Source organism: Vigna angularis, chromosome 7 (assembly GCF_016808095.1).
Source record: "Vigna angularis cultivar LongXiaoDou No.4 chromosome 7, ASM1680809v1, whole genome shotgun sequence".
Lineage (NCBI taxonomy): Eukaryota > Viridiplantae > Streptophyta > Magnoliopsida > Fabales > Fabaceae > Vigna > Vigna angularis.
Genome location: NC_068976.1, coordinates 14026342 through 14050801, shown reverse-complemented (window position 1 = coordinate 14050801; position 24460 = coordinate 14026342). Strand labels below are relative to the sequence as shown.

Genomic DNA, 24460 nt, shown 5'->3' with positions numbered 1-24460 from the left:
TTTGCTTACTTTCTTGAATTAAAGATGATTGTACTTGTACATCTACTTTTGTAACTTCCCTAGTCGTTTTGCCTCGTTAGAGGTAAGAAGAATACAATTAATTGAGTTTAATTTTCAAAGCTATTAATGCAAAGTTTTTTTTTTTTATATTTCTAATTCAACTAGTTAAAAATTATGTTTGGTATATTTTTACTATCTTTGTTATGAAAAAAAAAGCCATTTAATAAACTGTAGTTAGATGACAATAAATACTTTATTTCCCATCAACTTATGTTAATTAAATTCAAAGTCATTTATTTATGGGTTAAATATGTTTTTATGGGTTAATTAACTTTTAGTGAAAATTGGAATTAGTCCATCTTCAAAACATTGGACTAATTTAGTCCCCAAACTTTAGAAATGTGTGAATTTAGTCTTTTTAACCAAATTTTGTTAACTTTATTTGATGTTTCAAACGCATTTCTAAGTTAACATTGAAGCAAAAATGTGTCAAATGGTATAAACAACTCAAATGCTATCATGAAACAACAAAATTTAGTTAAAAGGAATAAATTCACACATTTTTAAAGTTTGGGAACTAAATTAGGTCAAAGTTTTGAAGAGAGACTAATTCCAAATTTCACTAAAAGTTAAGGGATCAAAAACATATTTAACCCTTTATTTATTAGTAAAAATTTCATATGAAAGTCAACAAAATTTTCATAATCACATGGTAATATTGTGACTTATAGATATTCTTACATTTTCAGCCTATTTATATTAAATTCAAATTATTTTTGATTAAATATTTGTTTATGTAAAAATTTAGAAAATATTATTTTAAAATTGATAGTGTTTTATAATTTAGAGACTCGATTAATTTAATGATAAAAGTTTAAAGGATAAGTAAAAGTTTTATAAATGAGTTTCATTATTTAAAAATATACATTTTTTCTATAACTTTTTCTTAAATTTATCTCTTATTTCTAAAATTTCTTATGATTCATTTATCTTTTTGAAGATCGGAGGTTGTAAGATTTTTGAGTTCATCAAGATCAACCCATTAGTTTCTTTAATAAGATAAATTGGTTGTTTGTCCCTTTCTTGGTCGGTTTGTTCTTCCTTTGTATGCGACCTTTTTTGGCTTGGATGCAGTGTTTGTATTATGTTCTCTTTGCTAGTCTTTATTAATTAGTGGTCCTAACGATGTGTCCTAATCATATTTGTGTTGTTCATGTGGACAATTTGAGCTTCATGTGCATTTGAGGGTGTTATAAGGGTCATCAAACTATTTGTTTTGTCCTTCGGGTAGTAGAGCTAGTTGCTTTATTATGCGTGACTTGATAAATCTTATGTTGTTGGTATGTTGATTTAATCTTATTGGTGTTTATGCTTGAATTAAATTGTGTGGTTTCAGGATTAAATTGAGTTTGTTTGTTGTTTGGAGTCTGAAAGAATTGAAGAGCTGAGCAATTGAGCATATTGGTATGAGTTTTAATGTATAAAAATCATGTTGAACCAACTATATGAAAAAGGAATATCAATTTGAGCAATTGATTGGGTTCAAGTTCACTAAAATCACAAATTTAAGTTTATTGTCAATTGGTAAAACGTTGAGCAATACGGGTTGGGCTTGAAGCGCCATCTTTCACTACAGGTCTGAAGCAATTTAATTTCAGGTCGTTGAACGGTTGGTAAAGATCTTTGAGCATATTTTTTTGCGATAAGAATGACTTTAAGCGCACCTTTTGTGAAAAGTTTAGCGTTGGACATCACCCTTAAGCATCGGTCTGTATGTTTTGTTTTTTTTTTCCTTTTTGGTTGTTTAATATTGATTTATATAATCTTTAAGAATGCTCATGAGTATGGTAACTGTGGGTGTGAGTTAGGATTTTTTTTATGGATATGTGTGGTATGATTGTTGAGGAGAAATCATGTGTGGTGGTGATGTTTAGTGTGTGTTTTGGTAGGAGGTCGTTCTAATCCATTGACTTTTTGGTCCCAGGCATGAAGAAGACTAATCTTGTGAGTAACATGGTGATAATCTCTATGTATATGATTCTTCATAGTATACTACTACAAGTGTACACCTACATCGAAACCATATGTTAAAAACATGTATATGAATAATTAAGTCTAATGTTAGTTGTTTATGTGTGTTGATATTTAATATGATTTAATTGTCTTGTGATGTTTCCTTTGCACACTAACTTATTGTGTCTTTTCTTTTGTGTTTATGTTTTCTTTTACGATAATTACTTTTCGGTGTGAGCATATAGTGAATTAAGAGATGATATGCATGGAAGATGATGATGTAAAAGAATTGGTATGTAGTTTTATCTAACTAATTGTATCAGAGTTTTTTTTTTCTTTAAAAAAAGTTGTAGTTTTGGTTTGGTGTGCACATATATTATGTTTTTTATAATTATCAAGATAAATAACTCTATTAATATTATATATTTTTTCTAATTTTTATTAGTTTGTGTATTATAAACTTTTAATGTTTTATCTAGCAGTTTTATATTATTAAATGAGATGTTAAAATTTATATTCATTTGAACATTTGTTAGATAATTTTAAAATGATTAATTATACTAAAATCATAAAATATATAATAAAGTATTTTAATAAAGTTTATTTTTAATTGCTTAAAGGTTTATGATTATAATTTTGATATAAATGCGATCTATTATTCCTTAAAATCATCTTATTTTCTATACCTACTTTGATTTGTTAATACATACTTTTTTAAACGAAAAAACAACATTTCATATTTGTAATTCATGGACATAAGAGTTTCACCTTACCATTTGGATCAAGCATTCAATACTTTCATATTAAAAGAAAAATAGTATTTCGTTTGTTTGCTTTCTTTTGTCAAATATCACAATGTTATGCATGTAAAACACACATATCTACAACATAATATATTATATTATGTTCATTCCATATTTTACTTTTTCTTTTTTTTATCCTTTTCTCTTTTATTTTGTAAAAATTAAAAAAATACACCAAATGTTTATTTTTCATAAAAAATAAAGAAAAAGGTATGCTTATTCATAACTTTCATTGATTACTTTTGTGTTAAAGAATTGCGTTTGGCACAAATATTGACAAACTATACAGCTAAATATCAACATAGGGCTGTCCTAACTCAAAATGGACATTTTACGACAGTGACAAGTTGACAATTGCGTGTGCCATACGTAAAATTATAAATATATAGTCTCTATGTGCAAAAAATAAGTTGACTTAAATAACTTTTTTTTTAAAATAAATTTACATTTTTCCTATGGATTTTTTTTCCTTTCTGTTTTAGCTTTTGGTAAAAATTATATTTCGGTTTTAATTTTTGTAATGCATTTGTTTGTGTTAAATGATAAGTCATTAGTTAATTAACACATACAAAATAGAATAAGAAGTATAGATTTTTTTTAATTTTATTTTCTGATAAATGTTTATATTTTTCTTTTGGTCTAATTTTTTTTCTTCTTATTTTTAAGATTCAATGTTTTTTTATTGTCGTTCATTCAGGTAACGAGATGTCTTTTAAGTTATCAAGTTAATGATTGAGTAAACTAACTTAAAAAATCAAACACTATAAAGTAAATATTGTCATTTTCCCCATTACAATTTTTCATCGTATAATTCTTTAAAAACTTCATGTTCAATAATGGAACCTAAAACGACATAGATGAATACATATTAGATTTTCTAATATTCATTTTTTTAAAAGAATGAAAAATATGAAAAGAAAAGAAAGAAACATCGCTTCACATTAATTCATTTTTCCATTCATATAAAATACACTTCTGAATTTTACTCACACTTCATTGTCAAAACCAATAATTAAAACATACATAAATAACATAACACCTAAATATTGTATGATGCCATAAATATTTTTTTTTATAATCTTTATTGTAATATTATTATTAATTGATCATATAATATATTATTCTTTTAAATATTTTATATTTCTCGAATATTATTACCTCTTTATTAATTATATTATATATTATTTGAGATTCAATAGTCCAAGATGTAACATCCCAAAAATATAGCATAAAATTATATACAGGAGTCATCATTTAATAACATAATAAAACAGTAACTGGAAATAAAGTTAACCTTACAATTATTACAAAATAACCATAAAATTTAAAACTTTACAAAAGTCCTACACTATTCCAAAACTATATACCTACTGACCAGTTTATACACCACTATTAACAAGATTAAATAGTAAATTACTATTAAACGACTGGTCTTTCTTCTTCCTCCAAAGCTTGCTCCACCGAGCACTCCTCTACCTCTGCTAACACCCAAAGGTGATCATTGCAAGAGAATAACCTAACAGAACATGGACAAAAACAGGAAATAAGGGTAAGCTAATGTAATTTAATTGCATACACATACATACAATTTACTCAAGCTCAAACAATGTCAAACCGAACACTACTACATACCAAAACTGAATACAAGCAAGCATATACAAACTGAACACTCAAATAGTTATGACCGAACACTATATTCATGCATAGACCAAACACCTGACTTGACCATCCGGATTGTATGAATGTGTACCTACAGGTGTTTTTGCACTTGTGGTGGTGAAACAACAAGACACCTATCAAGCTACCCCACAAGGTAAGTCCAGTGAAGATTACCTCGATACCCTGAGGTTAAAGGACCTCCTCCCATTCTCACACATGAGTTACTCCTCTCTACTTGAGAATGAGTAATCACAGAATATCAGGATAAACACCAGCTTAGCACGATATCCACATTCATACTTTACAATTCAATAACCATTCACGAGACATTCCGCCTTGGAATTCTCTTCCACAGTACTTGAAACATAATCCTCATCATTTAACATATAATGTCATTCAACAATCATATCCTCACTCATAAAACCGAGAACCCTGTGAACGTTGGAGACCGAACGATTTCTCACTACCCAAATGATATGACCGAACGGTCCATAATAGATAGAACAAAAGAAGTAACTGAACACTATTAAAAACCGACCACTAGAAGAGACCAAATGCTAACACTAGCATAAATGCTAGTATAAGACCGAGCGTTAACACTAATATATCTGTTAGTATAAAACCGAACGCTAACACTAGCATTACTACTAGTATAAGACCGAGCATTAACACTAGCATAACTGCTAGTATAAGACCGAGCGCTAACACTAGCATAATTGCTAGTATAAGACCGAACGCTAACACTAGTATAACTGCTAGTACAAGACCGAACGCTAACACTAAGAAACCCACCCTTCTAAGACCGAACGATCATGAATTAGTAGGACTCCAAGGAGACCGAACCTAGTTAATGACCGAGCACAGAACAAGGTCGAACAGTCAACAATAACCGCTCGGTGTTCTGTTTTGCAGAATTATGAGTAACGCCCAATTTTGACCAAAAATCCATTTTCTTACTTTTTACACATTTTTAAAACATCTTAAAGATTCTAACAAGTCTAAATAAACTTGCCCAGACGTACCTTACCACCCAATTTCACTCCTAACCTCAAACTCTCATTTTCCTCTATTCACTTCTTTAAAAAAAATAGAACAGACCGAACACTTTTCGGTAGAAAACCCAATCAGTTCACAGGTTTCAGTCATACACAGAATTTCAAACACAATTCAATCAAACATCCACTTATTCATACATGCAAACGTCCAAACAGAACTTCCTAACACAGAAAAATATAATTAAATTACTAGCTTCCCTTATCTCGAATAAACTAGACAAATTCTACACTTCCACAGTCTTGCCTAACCCGCAAGTAACTTCTAAAGTAGCCTGCAAAATTCTAATCGGTGAAAAGGAACCAATCAGAGGATTAAAGACAGAAAACATATTCAGAGGAATAGTTGATGAACACATACAAGCTGAACAGTGCTTGCAAGTAACAGAAAATGCAGGAATCTCAAAGGACGAAGGAATTGAACTTACCAACTCCAAAACAACAACTTAATCGGTGAAAAGAGAAGCTCTTAACACCAAGAAAGCTCAGGCACGACCTAATTGATGATCAAATGAAGAAAAAGTGAGAATTTCTAGAAGAATTTGTAGAGAGAAGGAGGAGAAAAGAGAATTCAGAAATTTGAAAAGAAGTTAGAGAATGAACGAAATTTTGAACCTTTTACTTATATACTACCACCAAAACCGTGCGGTCCAATCAACTGCATACACCTAGTTTCCACTCTCTCTAAATTTTTCGATCCTTACACAAGATAAGAAAATATGAGTAAAAAACACTAAAACCGTAATATGATCCAACCTAATTTGTATGAAACGGACAAGAGAAAGAAAATGGAATAGTACGGAAAATTTGAAATGCAAAACGTAGTGAAACTTGCAGTGATGAAAATGGGCTGGGAAATGTTTGCAACCTTATGACCCGAACCGGTCAGACTTGACCCGGCGAGTTTCAATGACCCGGGCCAGTATAGATTTGTTTTCTCAGAAAACCAAAGCAAAACGACGACGCTCTACCTGTGAGAGAGAGACACAGAAGGAAGCCCTTGCTCTAGCCACCACTGTAAGGCGACGTCGTAGGGGTGTCTTGCCGCCGCGCCACCATCTTCTTCAAACTATAAACACTCACTTTCCCTTACTTGGAACCCTTAAATTTGGAGACCTAAAACTTCTCATTTTTCAGGTAAGGTAAGCCCTCCGTTGCTTTTTCATATTCTGCATACCTCATTCTTGTCATATTTTAGATTTCACGAGCAAACAAACAAACTATATCCCTGTTTAAGTGGCGATTAATGTTAATTCTCGTGTTTAAATTGAACAGTATGAATAAATTGTAATAATTTTTCGTTTTTTAATTCAAATTTTCAGTGTTTGCGATCACCAAAACCCCCCATGAGGATAGAAGTTTAGGAACGTAATAATTCCGTGCCGTTAAAGCAGAATTTAAGCAAATTTAAAAATAACAGAATCAGAATGACTTTTAAATTGGATCCAATAACTGGAGATTTCTTTTAAGGGTACAAGCCAAGTTAAAACATGTAGTGTTGAAGGACAAACTTTCATATTTCAAAACGTATTATTTAAATGTATCCATAGATATGTTGTGTATGCGTATTATGAAGGTATATAACTGAAAACTAAAGTTTTATTTTGAAATTTTGTGATATAATTTCCTTGGATAGGGAAATATTTGAGACATCTCTTATGGTTTAGTTAGAAATTTAGATTTCAGGTTAGCAGAAGTGAGATAATTTCTCTCTTTGATTTGTGTGGTGTTATATTTTTAGCTAACATCTTGTGCAAAGCTTATATTATTAGTATTGTAGAGCTTAATTTAGTCTCACATTGCTCAATAATGATAGATAGTGTTCTCTATATAAGCAATTTTCTATAAAGCTTGAAAGATAGACCAAAAATATAAATATACTTATTAGTGTAATCATGAACGTAGGTATTTGTATGTTGAACCATGTTAAATTCTTGTGTCATTTATTTCTCTCTTTCCTTTTTTTTGTCTTCATATGTATCAGGAGTCAGTTTCTTAGTATGCTCTGTGTTTGCAGCTTTGTCTGATCTTCCACATCATAAAAGGTTTGGTTTTCTTTTTTCTTGGGAATCTTGGTTTAGAGAAGTTGTGGGAGTTTTCTTCAAAAGTAGCGGGAGCAATGGCATTGGAAGAAGGTAAGGTGAAGATTGAGAAATTTGATGGGAGTGACTTTGGGTTTTGGAAGATGCAGATAGAAGACTACCTTTATCAGAAGAAGTTGTATCTACCCTTAAGAGGAGAGAAGCCAAATGACATGGAACAGTCAGATTGGGAGTTATTAGATCGGCAGGCCCTTGGTGTGATTCGGCTGACATTAGCCAAGAATGTTGCGTTAAACATCATGAACAAGAAAACAACTGCAGATTTGATGCAAGCGTTATCAAATATGTATGAGAAGCCCTCTCTAGCCAATAAAGTGTATTTGATTCGCAGACTTGTCAACCTTAAAATGGATGAAGGTAACTCTGTTACTCATCATATTAGTAAATTTAATACAATTATTGCACAGTTGGCATCAATGCAAATAACTTTTGATGATGAAATAAAAGCATTACTTTTATTATCGTCTCTTCCGGAAAGTTGGGGTGCTACTGTTACTATAGGTAGTAATTTTGCAAGCAATAGCAAGTTGAAGTTTGATAACATCCTTGACTTGATCTTAAGCGAAGATGTTCACAGGAGAAGTTTAATGGAATCTTCCCGTTCTAATTCTGGTTCAGCATTGAGTGTTGAGAATAGAGGAAGAAATAGCCAGAAAGGTTGTAATCAAGGCCGAGGCAGATCAAAGTCTAGAAGGAGATCACAAACAAAAGTACGAAATGATATCACCTGTTGGAATTGTCAGAAAAATGGTCACTTTAAAAATCAATGTCGTGCTTCAAGGAAGAACAACAACTAAAAGAAGCAAAATGATAATCAATCAGCAAATGCAGCAACAACAACAGATGAAAATTGCAAATGCATTATTATGTAATTTAGATAGTTCCATTGACTCATGGATTATGGACTCAGATAAGTCATTTCATACTACACCTTTCTTAGAACTATTATCTAACTAGTTTCTAGAAAGTTTGGAAAGGTTTATCTTGAAGATGAAAATCTCTTGATATTGTGGGAAGAGGTAATATTAACATGAGGTTATGTGTTTTGTCTTTTCCTTAGCTTTACTAATCTTCTTTCCTTGAATTGCTTTTTGTATTTTAACTTTTATTTCTTTTTGTGGCTGTTGTTCTACATGATGGACAGGTTTACTTTTGAATCTTGATGCTCACCTTCTTCAAGTCAAGTATTGCAAACAGTAACAAATAATAAAGCTGGGAGAGATTTATTAAGTTTAGGAAGAAAATAATACACATTATTTCTGAATGCTTTCTACTCCAAGAAACCAACTATTATGTTTTTTTACTGTTCTCATCTAATCCTTTTCTGTTCAATTATGTTTCTTAAAATTATCTAATCCCACTAAATTCTAAGAACATTGGGGTTGGCTTTTCTGCACATTTTGCGCTGTATATTATATGGTTAATTTAATAGGACTATGGTAAATAGAAGCATGAAGAGACTATTTATATAGCTAAATTTTTTGAAAGAGCTGAACAGGTTTAGTGAATTCAAGAATTAAGTATTTTTGTTCGTTACATAAATATTGGCCTTATTACATCATACAGGAGTTGAAACTTCAGACACAAGCTCAAAATACACTGCCAAATGGAGAAGTGAGGGTTAAATCAGAGCATTGAGTGATATGTTTCTTGTGCTTTTGCTTGTCTATACATGGAATTCAATATTTCTGTTTCTTTTCCTATGTTATACGTATGCATTGTATAGTGAAGTTCATCTCTGCCTCTTTTTGTCTGCATCTTGGTTAAATGTTGTAAATTTGATGACTCATTTTTGCTTACTATTAGTTAATTGAATATTATTGTCGTCTTTTGAGTTTGTGTACAAGTGCTTTAGCTCAATTTTCCATCAAGAAATTAATTAAAGTTGTTTTTATGTGTTCATTAAAATACTTAGTAATATATGTAATACTACTTTTTTGTCGGTCAGAGATGTGTAAAGTTGTGTATTGATTATGTTGTTCATCTTACTCTTTTCTAAGATCATGTGTTTGACTCTTAGCATGTTAATTTTGCAATTATATGTCCATGTCTAAACTATGTAGGTATGTCAAAATCTCCATTAAATATCAGATCTCAATATTGCATAGTTTATTTTTTTAGCTCCCTTTTGATCTTCCAATTAAATGACTCTTCCCATGCAATTAAATCCAAAGCATATGAGTGGATTTTTTTTTATCATTTTTTTTATTTTGCAAAAATTACAAAAATACACCAAATGTTTTATTTTCATAAAAAAATAAAGAAAAAGTATGCAGCTTTCATACATTGATTAAATTTGTGTTAAAGAATTGTGTTTGGCAAAAATATTGACAAACTATACAGTTAAATATCAACATAGGACTCTCCTAACTCAAAATGGACATTTTTCGACAGTGACAAGTTGATAATTGCGTGTGCCATAGGTAAATTATAAATATATGGTGTATGTGTATAAAAAATAAGTTGACTTAAATAATTTATTTTAATATAAATTTGCAATTTTTCCTATGATTTTTTTTCCTTCTGTTTTAGTATTTTGTAAAAATTATATTTCGGTTTTAATTTTTGTAATGCATTTGTTTGTGTTAAATGATAAGTTATTCGTTGACTGACACATACAAATTAGAATAAGAAGTATAATTTTTTTTAATTTTATTTTCTGATAAATGTTTATTTTGTTCTTCTGGTCTATTTTTTTTCTTCTTATTTCTAATATTCAATGTTTTTTTTATGTGGTTCATTCAGGTAATGAGACGTCTTGTTAGTGATTGAGTAAAAACTAACGCAAAAAATCAAGCACTATAAAGTAAACATTGTCATTTTCCTCCATTTAAAAATTTCATCTAATAATTCTTTAAAAACATCATGTTCAATAATAATGAAACCTAGAAGACAGATAAATACATATTAGATTAAAAAAAAAATCATTCTTTTTAAGTTTCACCGTCAAATGAAAAATATGAAGAGAAAAGAAAGAACCACAACTTCACATTGATTTATTTTTCCATTCAAATAAAATACACTTCTGAATTTACTCACATTCTGACATTTACTTTACATTAAGGTTGTCAAAAGCCAATAATTTACGTATATCAAAACATGCATAAATAACATAACAATTAAATATTATATGATGCTATAAATATATTTTTTTATATTTTTATTGTAATATTATTATTAATTAATCATATAATATACCATTTTGTAATGGTTGAGTTTCTTAATCAAATTTTAAAATTTGTTTAATTTTGAAGTTTGTTGAATTTATAAATCTTAATTCAAAATTCAATTTCTTAACTTCAATTTCAAAATTCGTTAAATTTTTAAATTAAATTTTGAATGAAGAGAGATGCATGTTAACAAAAAAAATGGATATAAGTGAGTTGAGTAATTATAGAAGAAAAAAAATATTTATTCTTATCTAAAGGATATTTTAGACTTTAACAAAAAAATTGGATATATAGAATGAAAGCTTGGAGGTGGCACAATCCCCAGACTTGAAACGCGAAACGTAGTGAAACTTGATGTTAATGACGAAAACGGGCTGGGAAGTGTTTGCAACATTATGACCCGAACCAGTCAGACTTGACCCGGCGAGTTTCAGTGACCCGGACTAATAAACATTTGTTTATTCAGAAGACCAAAGCAAAACGACGACGCTCTACCTATGACAGACGGACAGACACAGAGAAGCCCTTGCTCTAGCCACCACTGTAAGGCGACGTCGTAGGGGTGTCTTGCCGCCGCGCCACCATCTTCTTCAAACAATAAACACTCACTTTCCCTTACTCGGAACCCTTAAATTTGGAGACCCACAACTTCTCATTTTTCTGGCAAGGTAAGCCCTTCATTGCTTTTTGAGTTTTCTTCTAATCAGTGAGTTTTCTTCACTCTTGCACACCAAACCACTGTCGTTTTGAGTTTTAAAAAATCTTCTCTTGGAACTCGCCATCGGTTGCAAAATCGCGAGTTTGGCCGAGTTCACCGATGCTACCTGATTCTACTGAATTTGCATTAAAATCGAGCTTGCTTCCGATTTAAATCGGATCGTTTGAGTTAACGATTAGTTTGATAACCATGCTTATAAGAACTTAATGTTCGTGTGGATAATATCATTTATTTAAGTTTATTGCACTGTCATCTTCTGAATTCTGACTTTCAAAATAAATTGCCAGTATCCCTATACTCTTGCTAAATTTTGAAGTGTGAGAGGTGTTATCTTAAACGTATCCATATATATGTTGTGTATGTGTATTATGAAGGTATATAACGGAAAGCTATTGTTTTCTTTTGAAATTTTGTGATATAATTTCTTTGGATAGGGAAATATTTGAGACATCTCTTATGGTTTAATTAGAAATTTAGATTTCAGGTTAACAGAAGTGAGATAATTTATCTCTTTGATTTTGTGGTGTTATATTTTTAGCTACTGTTAAGTCTAGTGCAGAGCTCATAAATTTACGGGTTTAAACAATTGTTTTATTGAAGCAGGAACAAAATGAAGATTGTTTCAGTTGCAGTTAGGTCACTAAGTGTCAATTTGTCCCGTCAGTTTTATCAGACTCATATGTTCAGAAGCCTTTCCACTTGGGGATTTACAGGTACTTGGTCTGTGCATTGTCTCCTTTGTAAGCAATGGTCAGCCTTGTTGCTGATATTTTGGTAATTGATTTTGATGATTTCGTTGTATGTGTTTGGTTTCCGTGAAGTTTGAGTTTTTGAATGTTTTATGCTTTACTCACTCCTCTATGATTGAAAGTTTTCTTGTGAACCAAAAGGTCTAGACTTGCCAGCCTGCCTCTTACCATTGTTAAAATTGAAATTTTATTTCTCATCACATTTAGAATTCTGTCACAACAAAGATTATACAGCTACAAATAGCTTGCTCTACAAAGAACAGAAACAGTTGCGAACTGTTACAGCCAGTTGTCACATGCAAGCTGACTGGGCTAAACTAACTCGTTATAATATGACACATGATAGAGCTAACTTGTGATGGTCCCTAACATCTGAATAAACATTTCTGAGTTGAAATTTAAACTTACTATTGTGATTATTTAGCTGACATGATCCACATTTCAAAAGACTATAAATGGGAGAGATTGAGAATCCTTCTTTAGTACTTATTTAGGGTCAGATAATTTGGAGATTTGTATTCAGTGTCAGTACTAACAACAGAAGGAGATTAGTCGGCATGAATGATTAAAAACATGCACCAATAATCTTTCCATACTCTGGTTGCGTATGTTGAAGGAATTAGAGAAAAAGGTTAGTGAACAGTTAAGGAAAAGGGTCAGTTGGTTCACTGAAGCTAGATTTAATGGACAATCAGGAAGAGAAGAACTAAATCCAAAGGTATCTATGGAAGAGGGTTCTTGACCAATGCCTGTAGCTTTAATCTCTAGGCTGTTTGCAAGGGTGTTAAGTAATTTTTGTGAGAGATGAATTTGGGATGATAAAAGAAGTTACCAACTTACCAACAATATGATCAAAAGCATGAAATTCCAACCCCAGGATTGAATAACCAAATATTGAGAAAAGCAAAATAGGGAATTACCAGTCTGAGTCACCAAGGCTGTGGTAAATATAGAATGAACTGCCTATAGTTGAAGATTCTCCAAGTATGATGTGAAAAAATGTATTCTTTGCGATATGATCATAGATAGGACAAGAATGAAGAGTTTAAAGAGTGACAAGAAGCATAAAAAGAATAGCATAGGTTTTTCTTAGGCTTATTTTGTCTATTCTAGTTTCTAGTTTCTTTCTCTTAGTTTGGTTGTAAAGAAGCTTATATATTCTTCTTTCACCTTAAAGAAAAGAAGAATATATAAGCTTCTTTACAACCAAACTAAGAAAGAAACTAGAAACTGGAATAGGAAAAATACAAGCGTAAGAAAAACCTATGCTATTTTTTTTATGCTTCCTGTCACTCTTTAAACTCTTCATTCTTGCCCTATCTATGATCATATCACTTTGGATAGTATTCATCGTTTTTCCAAAATCCTACACTTGGGATCGAGATTTGTTTGTAATTGTCAAGGAAAATGCAAGTACCTGGTAGGGGAGGGGAATAGGTGGGCTCCTAGAGTGTAAGAGAAATGCTTAGAAGGAGGATCGGGCCTGACTTGAGTTGGTTTTTAATCTCATTGACTGTGTAGCATTTTTTTTCTGTTTCTTAAAGTTGATTAGTCACCATCATCTGTCATCTTCTGTTTGTTTCCGTGTTAAGTAGGGTCCTGTAATTGTTTGTCTTCATGTTCTTAGGTATTTGTATATTTTTTTCCAGTACTGAGATGAGTTAACTACACTTCTGAATTTTTATTTTTCAATGTATGTAGTAGGACAAAAGGAAGTAAATATTCCTGTTGAATATTCAAACAGGAAAGGTTAGCATAATCTTTGTTATATAGTAAACCTGTATGGATTTAAGATTTAATCAGATGAGAGTTTCAGGTGTTCTGTGTCACAGGCGTAATGGATTTCTGCACATTGCATGTAACATAATTGGGACTTTTTTAGCATTTATTACTATATCCAACTCATGTAAATATAATTTCAACAGTATGGTGGTCTGTGCTAGAATCACAATTTCCAAAATTGAAGGTTGTTTAAAATTATATTTATATCTGTCTGATAGGGATAAGAATAAGAAAGGATGGGTAGTTTATGAGAGGAGAAATAGGAGGAAATGAATATAACAAACTAAAAGTTTAGGACAGTTTTGGTGAGATTGTAAGATTGTATAAATAGAGGCTGAGTAGAAGGGATTGGGGGATATTATTGATTGCTTAGTTTCTTACGGGTTTATACCTGTGGAAGAGGGTTATGCCTCTGCGTTTGATTGTACAGATACTATACACTTGTGAATAACATTCAGACTTCTCTTTCTTTCTGTGTTTCTTGGGGAGGAAGTGAGTCTTGAAAGTAGGTTCCCAATTTAGGAACCTAACTTTTGGTCCGACCTGCCGGATCAATATCGGAGAGTTTTCGCACGTGGAGATGGAGGGAAGAATGGTGGTGGTCGAAGGGCACTTAGAGGCGGTGGAAGTGGCAATCACTGAGACAAAGGTTGATACGGCAGCCATACGCTAGGACGTCCAAGCGATCTTGAAAGCGATGGGAGAACGTATACCCATTAACCAAGGACAGCGACAGGGGGAGAGTCAGTCGTCGGTGAACGATAATGGCGGTGGTCTGAATGGCGGAGGAGGAAATGGGGGAGAAGGTAACCAAGGAGGGATGAGCCAGTGGAGGAAGCGAGTCGAATTACCCGTGTTTGGGGGGGGCGAACCGTGGGTATGGATCGGCCCGAGCGGAGAAGTTTTTCGAAGTCCAGAAGGTGGCGGAGGAGGAGAAGTTGGAATTGGCCTTTATTAGCATGGATGGCTACGCCGGAAGTTGGTTCTGATTCTGGCGAGAGAAAACCAAGAACCTTTCTTGGGAGGGGTTGAAGAGGGCGCTGGGTATCCGATTCGGGGGAGGAACGAGAGGAACCTTTGTTGCTTTATTAGTATTGTCTGCAAAGTCTTCGTGGTTACCTAGGCTAATGGCAGAATTCCACCAAACTCAAACGGGGGGCCACTCGGGAGTCTACAGGACATACCGGAGGATAGCCCAGTCCTTATTCTGGGTCGGGATGAAGAAGGATATTACAGAGTTTGTGGCTGAATGTCTTGTGTGTCAACAACACAAGTATTTAGCGTCATCATCGCAAGGATTACTACAGCCCTTGCCAATTCCAAATGCAGTTTGGGAAGAGCTTAGCATGGACTTCGTGGTACGGCTGCCTAAGTCCTAGGGGTACGACGCTATCTTGGTGGTGGTGGACCGTTTGAGCAAGTATGCCCATTTCATACCGCTCAAACACCCTTATTCGGCAAGGACGGTGGCTGATATTTTCATGAGAGAAGTAGTAAGATTGCATGGGATCCCAAAATCCATCGTGACCGACAGAGACCCATTATTCTTGAGCATGTTCTGGAATGAATTGTTCAAAAGCCAGGGGACGTAGCTGAAAATGAGCACCGCATATCACCCAGAAACGGACGGGCAGACGGAGGTGGTGAACCGTATTCTGGAAGGTTATCTCAGGTGTTTCTGTTCAGAGCAGCCTCGAGGTTCGATGACAGTGCTATCATGGGCGGAGTTTTGGTATAACACGAGTTACCAATGAGCAATAAGGTGCACACCTTTTGAGGTTGTCTACGGGAGAGCGCCTCCTTCTTTGCATAGATTCATTCCTGGTGAATCTCTGGTGGAGGCCGTGAATCAAGAACTTCAAACCAGAGACGAAGCTCTGAAACAGTTGAGGTTCCATTTGGAACGCGCGCAGGATCTTATGGTGCAACAAGCTAATAAAAAGAGACGGGTCGCGAATGTGAATGTGGGGGACTGGGTGTATTTGAAGATACGACCCCATAAACAAACCTCAATGCCAACCAGACTCCACCCAAAGCTGTCAGCAAGGTATTTTGGACCTTTTCGGGTGATTCAGAAGGTGGGGGAGACAACTTGCAAATTGCAGTTGCTAGAGACAGCTCGAATCCATCCAGTGTTTCATGTTTCACAGGTGAAGAAGGCAGTAGGAGAGCACCGGGTGGAGAAGGACCTACCGCCTGATCTGCAGGCAGAAGGGCCTTCGTTTTGGCCCGTGAATGTTTTGGGAAGGAGGCAGCGGACAGAAGAAGGAGGAAGCGTGCCGCAACTGCTAGTGGAGTGGCAACAAGAAGGACCAGAAGGGGCCACCTGGGAAGATGAAATAACCATCCGAGAACAGTACCCCGATTTCAACCTTGGGGACAAGGTTGATGATCAAGGGGAGGGTATTGATAGGGATAAGAATAAGAAAGGATGGGTAGTTTATGAGAGGAGAAATAGGAGGAAATGAATATAACAAACTAACAGTTTAGGACAGTTTTGGTGAGATTGTAAGATTGTATAAATAGAGGCTGAGTAGAAGGGATTGGGGGATATTATTGATTGCTTAGTTGCTTACGGGTTTATACTTGTGGAAGAGGGTTATGCCTCTGCGTTTGATTGTACAGATACTATACTTGTGAATAACATTCAGACTTCTCTTTCTTTCTGTGTTTCTTGGGGAGGAAGTGAGTCTTGAAAGTAGGTTCCCAATTTAGGAACCTAACTTTTCTCATTACTGTACTGTGAAATTAAAATTATTCCTTATGATCTTCCTGCCCAATGTTTGAGCAGATAATCAAACCAGTGATCAGCAGGCTAACAAGTCAGAACCTCCTGAGGAGTTTGGGAAGTTTGGAGAAAATCGTGGTAGATTTTCCCAATTTGATTCCATTCTTGAAAAGATTAGCCAAAAGGGAATGGCTCGACGTGGATCTGGTTTTGGAAATGGTGTTGGTTATGATATGCCGGATTATCTAGAAAAGGATGACTCATTATCTGATGGAATGGATGAAAACCTGAAGAATGCTGCCACATACTTTGAAGTTGATGAGGATGAAGTTGACAAAGAAGATTATGCTTTTCGATATGATGCCGATTTCCCAATTGGTTCAACATATGATACAAAGGTAAGTTGAATAACAATGTCTATTTTCCTTGGCTATCATTGTTTTATATTTATCTTTAGTTTTAGATGTTTGTGCTTGGTTCTGTCATGCATGTGGGCATTACATGTTTTTTTGTCCAAATTGATGATTGATGTAGTGATAAATTATACACATGTTTGGTCAGAGGTACTGAATGAAATATGGTGAAGAGTGTCTCGCAGGGTATTTTTTCTATACTCGTAGCAGCACAAAGTGACAGGCTCCGATAATGCTATATAATGGAATAGCGGGATGGGCATTAAGTTCAGATTATAGATCTTTAATGAAAATAATCACTATGTATATTATATACGTCTAGAAAAACAACATTAAAGAGATATTCACAGGTTATTCTAGAAGAAAAAGAACTGTTGAGGTCTAGTAAAAAGGGAGGTATTATGCTGAAACTGTATTCTTCTGAGACAGTGTGGATGCTTTATTTGTATTGAGAAAAATGAATCTATAAATAAATGGAGGAGATCTGATATCCTCAAATAATAAAGGTATAGTACAAGAATAAACAAAACGTTCCTAATAATAGATGTATAATCTTGATTATGTTGGATATGCTCCTTACTACTATAAATATGATAAGAACAATGGGTGTTGGTTGGTTGAGTCGCAGAATAAAGGGTGTACAAAAAGAACATTTGCAAACTATGACTGGGTGGGAAAAGAGTTGTAATGGTCTATGTTAGAAGTGGACTTGAGGCCTAACTCATCCCCACAAAACCGGCTTGTAAGGTGAGGTCTGCACCCACTTATATACTTTAATTTGGCCTTATCTCTAGTCGATGTGGGACTTCCAACACACCCCCTCACGCCGAGGTATATACATCTCGAGCGTGAGATTAGACATTAATGGGTGGTCCAATAGCGGCCCGATAATGGGTGGAACAATATGCCCAACAAACAACCAATAATGTTAGGATAGGCTCTAACCATAGCTCTGATACCATGTGAGAAATAAAGAAGATTGGGAGAAAATATCCCTTGTGTGTATAGACTACACATAGGGTAGTTTATTTATATTGTAAGATATGGGCCAATGCCCTTAATACAGAATAGACTAAGCCCAAATAACAAAGACACACATCTTAACATCTAACACTCCCCCTCAAGCTGGAGCATATAAATCATATGTTCCAAGCTTGTTACAAAGATAATCAATTCTAGGTCCTCGTAAGGACTTAGTGAATATGTCTGCCAACTGGTTGCTTGAGTTAACAAACTCAGTCTTGATATCTCCGGATATGATTTTTTCTCGAATGAAATGACAATCAACTTCAATGTGTTTGGTTCTCTCATGAAAGACAGGGTTAGAGCTAATATGGAGAGCAGCTTGATTATCACATATAAGTATCATGTGAGTGACATCTCCAAATTTCAATTCACTAAGCAATTGTTTAAGCCACACAAGCTCGCAAGTAGCTGATGCCATAGCTCTATATTCTGCTTCTGCACTCGACCTTGCCACAACACTTTGCTTTTTACTTTTCCAAGATATCAAGTTGCTACCAATAGAGACACAATATCCAGAAGTAGACCTCCTATCAGAAGGGGAACCAGCCCAATCAGCATCTGAATAGCAAACGATCTTTGTATCGTTGTTAGGGCCATATAGCAAACCTTTTCCAGGTGATCTTTTAATATACTTCAGTATACGAACAACTGCATCCCAATGGTCTTCACATGGGGAGTTTAGAAATTGACTCACCACACTAACTGCGAAGGAAATGTCAGGACGCGTAACAGTTAGATAGTTTAATTTACCAACTAGTCTTCTGTACCGTTCAGGATTTGAGAAAGGCTCCCCCTGATTTGGTAGGAGTTTGATGTTAGGGTCCATAGGTGTCTCAACAGATTTACAATTCATTAACCCTGTTTCCTCCAAGATGTCTAACGCATACTTCCTCTGAGATATGACAATACCATCATTGGATTGTGCTACTTCAATACCCAAAAAGTACCGGAGTTTGCCAAGATCTTTGGTTTGAAAATGATGACAAAGGTGTTGTTTCATCTGAGAGATGCCAAGATAGTCGCTTCCTGTGAGAACAATATCATCGACATACACTATTAAATAGATACATCCAACACTCGAGTGGCGATAGAACACTGAATGATCCGCTTCACTGCGAGACATACCAAATTGTTGAACAACACAACTGAATTTACCAAACCAGGCCCGAGGAGACTGTTTTAGGCCATATAAGGATTTGCGAAGACGACATACCAATCCAGATGACTCCCCCTGAGCAACAAAGCCAGGCGGTTGCTCCATATAAATTTCTTCCTGCAAATCACCATTGAGAAAAGCATTTTTGACATCAAGTTGGTAAAGAGGCCATTGTCGAAGAGCGGCCATGGCAATGAACAGGCGAACAGAGGTCATTTTTGCCACTGGAGAAAAAGTATCACCATAATCCAAACCAAAAATCTGTGTGTAGCCTTTGGCAACCAGTCGAGCTTTCAGACGATCAATGGTGCCATCAGGACCAACCTTGATAGCATACACCCACCTGCAACCAACAACAGACTTTCCAGATGGTAATTGGACAAGCTCCCAAGTTCCACTTTCCTGTAAAGCACTTAATTCATCCATCATAGCTTGACGCCAACCAGGATGAGTTAAGGCATCACCCACAGATTTGGGAATTGACACAGAAGAAATGGATGAGAGACAAGTATAAAAAGATGGAGATAATCTGTGGTAATTAAGAACAGTATAATGGGGGGAAGGGTTACGGGTAGAGCGTATACCTTTACGGAGGGCAATAGGCAAGTCAGACTCAGTTGCTGGAGCCGGAGGAGACACATGAGGTGGCACCGGAAGTGAGTCATGAGGGAGACAATTACGGCGACTATAAACCTGAAGGGGTGGAGGTGAAGGATGATCCTGTGGTGAATGAGAGTCTAAAGAAGGAGAAGACAAAATGGGTGGAGTATCACCAGGAGGATCACAGATAAGAGGAATATCAACAGTAACAGGTGAATGAGAGTCTAAAGTTGACTTAGCACGACTAGGTCCCCAAATATCAGAATGAACCAATGAAAAGGGGGATGACGCTCGTTGTGAAACACTACGAGGAAAGGAACTACGAGTATGTTTACCTAACTGACAAGACTCACACGACAAACTTGATAATTTGGACAGACTCGGAACAAGTTGCTGCAGTTTGGCAAGACTGGGATGACCTAACTGAGCATGAAGAAGGGATGGTGACTCCATGATTACGCCAGCATGTGGAGAAGGGCTGAGATGATATAGGCCATGAGACTCACATCCTGTGCCAATCATGTGTTTCGAACTCCGGTCCTGCAACCAAACAGAATCTTTGGTAAAAGAAATAACACAATTAAGGGAACGAGTTAGACGACTTACGGACAATAAGTTAAACGGAGACCCAGGGACATAAAGTACATTATCAATGGATATGGATGGAAAAATATGAACAGTACCAATACCACGAGATGAGACTCTAGACCCATCAGCCATCGTTACCGAGGGTAAATTAACCGGACATGACAAGGAAGAAAACAAGGACTTGTTACCAGTGATATGATCGGTGGCGCCTGAGTCAAGGACCCAAGATCCGAGAGAGTGAGTCAGACCAACAAAAGGAGTACCTGTGCGTGTAATAGAAGCAGATGTAGTGGAACTAGAGTGCTGACGGTCCTCATACCATCTGAGAAATTCCTGAAAGAGTAAAGGGTTATTTATGGGATTTGATGTAGGATGGTCTGCAGACGGTGATGGGAGAGGTGGATCAGAATTAGCCATTGCTATAGGTCGAGGAGGATGTCCATGAAGCGCATAACATCTATCAATTTTGTGGCCTAGCTTGCCACAGTGGTCACATTTTGGACGTCCTTTACCTGATTGGCGAGACTGACTCCGATCATCAAGTTGGGCAGCCATGGAGAGGGAGAAACCCTAAAAATTCAAAGTGCTCTGATACCACTGTTGGGGGGAGGTTCGACACACACATAGAACTCCACACATGATAAGATATTGTCCGCTTTGGGCCAAGCCCTCACGGGTTTGCTTTTGGTACCACTCCAAAAGGCCTCTCATCATTGGAGATATCTATGTGTATATAAACCCTTGACCAGTCCTTATTTCACTCAATGTGGGACTTTGTTTGCACTCCAACATCCTCCCTCAAACAAAGGACTGTGGTCTTTCCTCCCCCGCTGCGGAAGTCTTTTTTTTTTCCTCCTTGAGTACACCATGGTCAACACGGAGCATTTCTCTTTTGCCCTCTTTCACGATCCATGGTCACAACATGAGCATTTCTCTTGCTCTCCCCGCCTCTCAAGATTCATCCGGTGATCCGTCACTGGCCTCCTGCCAGGCTCACCTGATCATGGGGGGGGCGTACTCGTCTGAGCCCGGTCACCAGACCCGAACCATGGGCTCTGATACCATGTTAGAAGTGGACTTGAGGCCTAACTCATCCCCACAAAACCGGCTTGTAAGGTGAGGTCTGCACCCACTTATATACTTTAATTTGGCCTTATCTCTAGTCGATGTGGGACAGTCTAGGCAGTGTGTCATCAGTAATCATTGTGTAGGTGTCAGAAAATGTTGGGAATGGTTGGGATTAGCAATCCATTAGCTGAGCTCGTTTGGGTGGGTGAGATAAAGACATGTGAGTATGGTTGGATTGTAATGAAAGATGTTTTGAATTTCTTGATGTCTTGTGTGTTGCAGGTATCTTTATTGATTGTATCAATCAAAAGTGGAGGGAATACATCTTTTTTGCAAGAATACGCATTTGGGAAATTTTGAATGGGTGTTCTCATCTTGCGTGATCAACAAATATTATAACCCTCAAATCCAACCCTTTTTATTGCTCCTCATGAAACAAAATGTGTTGCTTTTAGAAGGTCGTTGACAGAATTACTGATACTCTGTCTGTTTGTCCGTCTCTTGTTTATTTATCCTTTTTAATTTGACATATAATTTCAGTCAATTGCATTTAAGGGTTTTAAATTAGATGAATTAAGATGTACACATCTGATTGTTCATATTCAATGGTATGTATGATTAACCAATAATGTTAAAGGCTTTTGATCCTATCACCAATCTTATTTTGTCTGCTATAAACAACCATGGCTACAATATCCCATTCACTGCATGATATCCCAATCTTTACTCTGTTAATGTTTATTTTGTATTATGTGTACATATTAGTTTTTTAATTTGCATAGTGTCTTTCTTCATACAGGCGCTGGATCTTACCAAGCCTGGTGTACGCAAGCCTCCCATAAGGGATGAATTCAGTGTAACCACCAAAGAAGTTCTTAGTCAAGCAGATTTCAGGGTTAGCACTTGTGTCAGAGTAGTTCCTTTATACTTCTGATTGCTATGCTGCAGTGAAAACTATCACTTCCATGAATATTCTGTTTTTGTATATTACTATTGTGATAAAGTAAAACTAACTTCACGACTTGCATGTTCTCATGGCAAGAGACACTTTCACATCTCATTACATGTTTTGTTAATCCGTGTGTGCTTGTTGCATTGTCTTGGTGAAAGAAAAACTGGAAAAGAATAAAAACATTTTTGTTGTTAAAACTATCTTATGTAGATTGTCAGGTTGTTTGTGGACATTACTCACCATATATTCATTTCCGAATTTATCGGAATGGTGTATAAGTGAACCTTAACCCATACCGTCATGACCTCTCCCATGTGTCTTAATATTAAATTAGATGTCTTTATGTTAACTATGAACATAAAAGATGACTAATATATATTACAGATTCATTTGAACAAGCAGAAAGTTATCCTTCCAGTTTGCTTTGATCCATGGCTCTAAATTGTCTGCATTCTTAGAACCACTTTGATAAAGTTGTATGAAAATTTCTTGTAAAGTTTTCACTTACAATCCAAGCCTAAAATTTTCGCTAGCTTATTGTTATGCTAAAGTTTTAATCGATTTATGGTTAGTCAGTTTTAGATTGAGTGAAGGCAGGTGAAGGCGAGGTAAATATATGTTGCGACACTGTTTGGCCACCGTACTTTTCCTTCATTCTTGTTAGTGAAACTATGATAACATATTTCCCTTTATGACAAATTATCTTCCTATTAGATATTAATGCTATTTTTTAAATGGCTTAGTAGTATTTATGTTTTGTTGCAGAATGTAAGATTCCTGGCAAATTTCATAACAGAGGCAGGAATTATTATCAAGCGAAGCAAGGTAAGTTCTGAAATTGACAGTAATGTTGTAAGAATGATGGAGGATTATTATGAAGGAAAAATATTTTTTTTCCAATTAGTTAATGTGTAAGTCAATTTATACAAGTTATTTCATGTTAGTTTTCCCGAAACCTAATTTTTTAACTTGTGTATAAGTTGACTTTAATTTTCGGGAAGAAAAAAGTTCTCATCTTTTCTTCTGTAAGTATTTATGAAGAATTCATAAAATATATACTATGAGATCTTAACACTGTTTCTTTTTGATCATTGAATAGACCGGCATTAGTGCAAAGGCTCAAAGAAAGGTTGCCAGGGAGATAAAAACTGCTCGAGCATTTGGCTTGATGCCCTTTACAACAATGGGAACGAAGTCATTTATTTTTGGAAGAACTATGGAGAATCTTGATGAAGACTTTTCATACGAAATTAAGAAGCAAGACACGGATGAGGAACCTGATTTGGATGTAGATCAAGCTTAGAACATTGGAAGATCTACTTTTTCTTTCATTTCTCTCTTTGGCCAAGAGACTTGAAATTTATTGTAATCCCAGTTTTGCATCTGACTTTCTTTTTTATTACTAAGTAGCTTGTAGTTTATACTTAAACTAAGGTTGTGGCTGGCCTAATCCTTTTTTTGGCCTAACTGTTACTTCACAGATGAAGTTCATATTAAGAATTTTATAAATAAAGTAGAAGTTATAGGTAATTTTTTTAAAACTAAGTTTTTTTATGAATATGCTAGATTGATTAATTTATGATGAGAGGGACAAGGTTTGACATACCCCTTCCTACTTTAAATTTATTTCAGTTGGCTTTTTTAATGATATAATAAGATATGAGTTATTTATGTTAAATGTTTTTAGATTTTGTTTTTTTAAGTATGTTGGACTTAACTTCTCCTAAGGGAAAAAAAAGAGTTGAAATTGATTTGATCACAAACTACCGCTTTTTAAAGTTGAATGACATTATTGTCTTGTATTCATTGTTTAAAAAATTGAATAGTAATGAATGGGTAAAGACACTTTTGCATGATTGTTCATTTTAGGGAGAGTGTGGC

At 35.1% G+C, this 24460-nt stretch overlaps 1 protein-coding gene across 2 annotated transcripts; it reads left to right on the top strand.

The window, feature by feature from the left end:
* Positions 1-11119: 11119 nt before the first annotated feature.
* LOC108336167 (uncharacterized) lies at positions 11120-24120 on the top strand. Of its 2 annotated transcripts, none has more exons than XM_017572500.2 (6): positions 11120-11467; positions 12118-12230; positions 16840-17174; positions 22427-22522; positions 23345-23404; positions 23679-24120. In XM_017572500.2, the coding sequence occupies exons 2-6, from the start codon at positions 12128-12130 to the stop codon at positions 23880-23882; spliced, it is 798 nt and encodes a 265-aa protein (XP_017427989.1). In that variant the 5' UTR covers positions 11120-11467; positions 12118-12127; the 3' UTR covers positions 23883-24120. The 2 variants fall into 2 exon arrangements, with proteins under 2 accessions (XP_017427989.1, XP_017427988.1); XM_017572499.2 differs by having other exon boundaries at positions 11121-11467; positions 12121-12230.
* Positions 24121-24460: the final 340 nt, after the last annotated feature.

Excerpts from the sequence above, each read along its gene's own strand:
- LOC108336167 (XM_017572500.2), top strand. The coding sequence starts at position 12,128 with ATGAAGATTGTTTCAGTTGCAGTTAGGTCACTAAGTGTCAATTTGTCC. Across the intron at positions 12,231-16,839 it reads TTCCACTTGGGGATTTACAG|ATAATCAAACCAGTGATCAG; the intron begins GTACTTGGTCTG and ends ATGTTTGAGCAG. Across the intron at positions 22,523-23,344 it reads TTAGTCAAGCAGATTTCAGG|AATGTAAGATTCCTGGCAAA; the intron begins GTTAGCACTTGT and ends GTTTTGTTGCAG.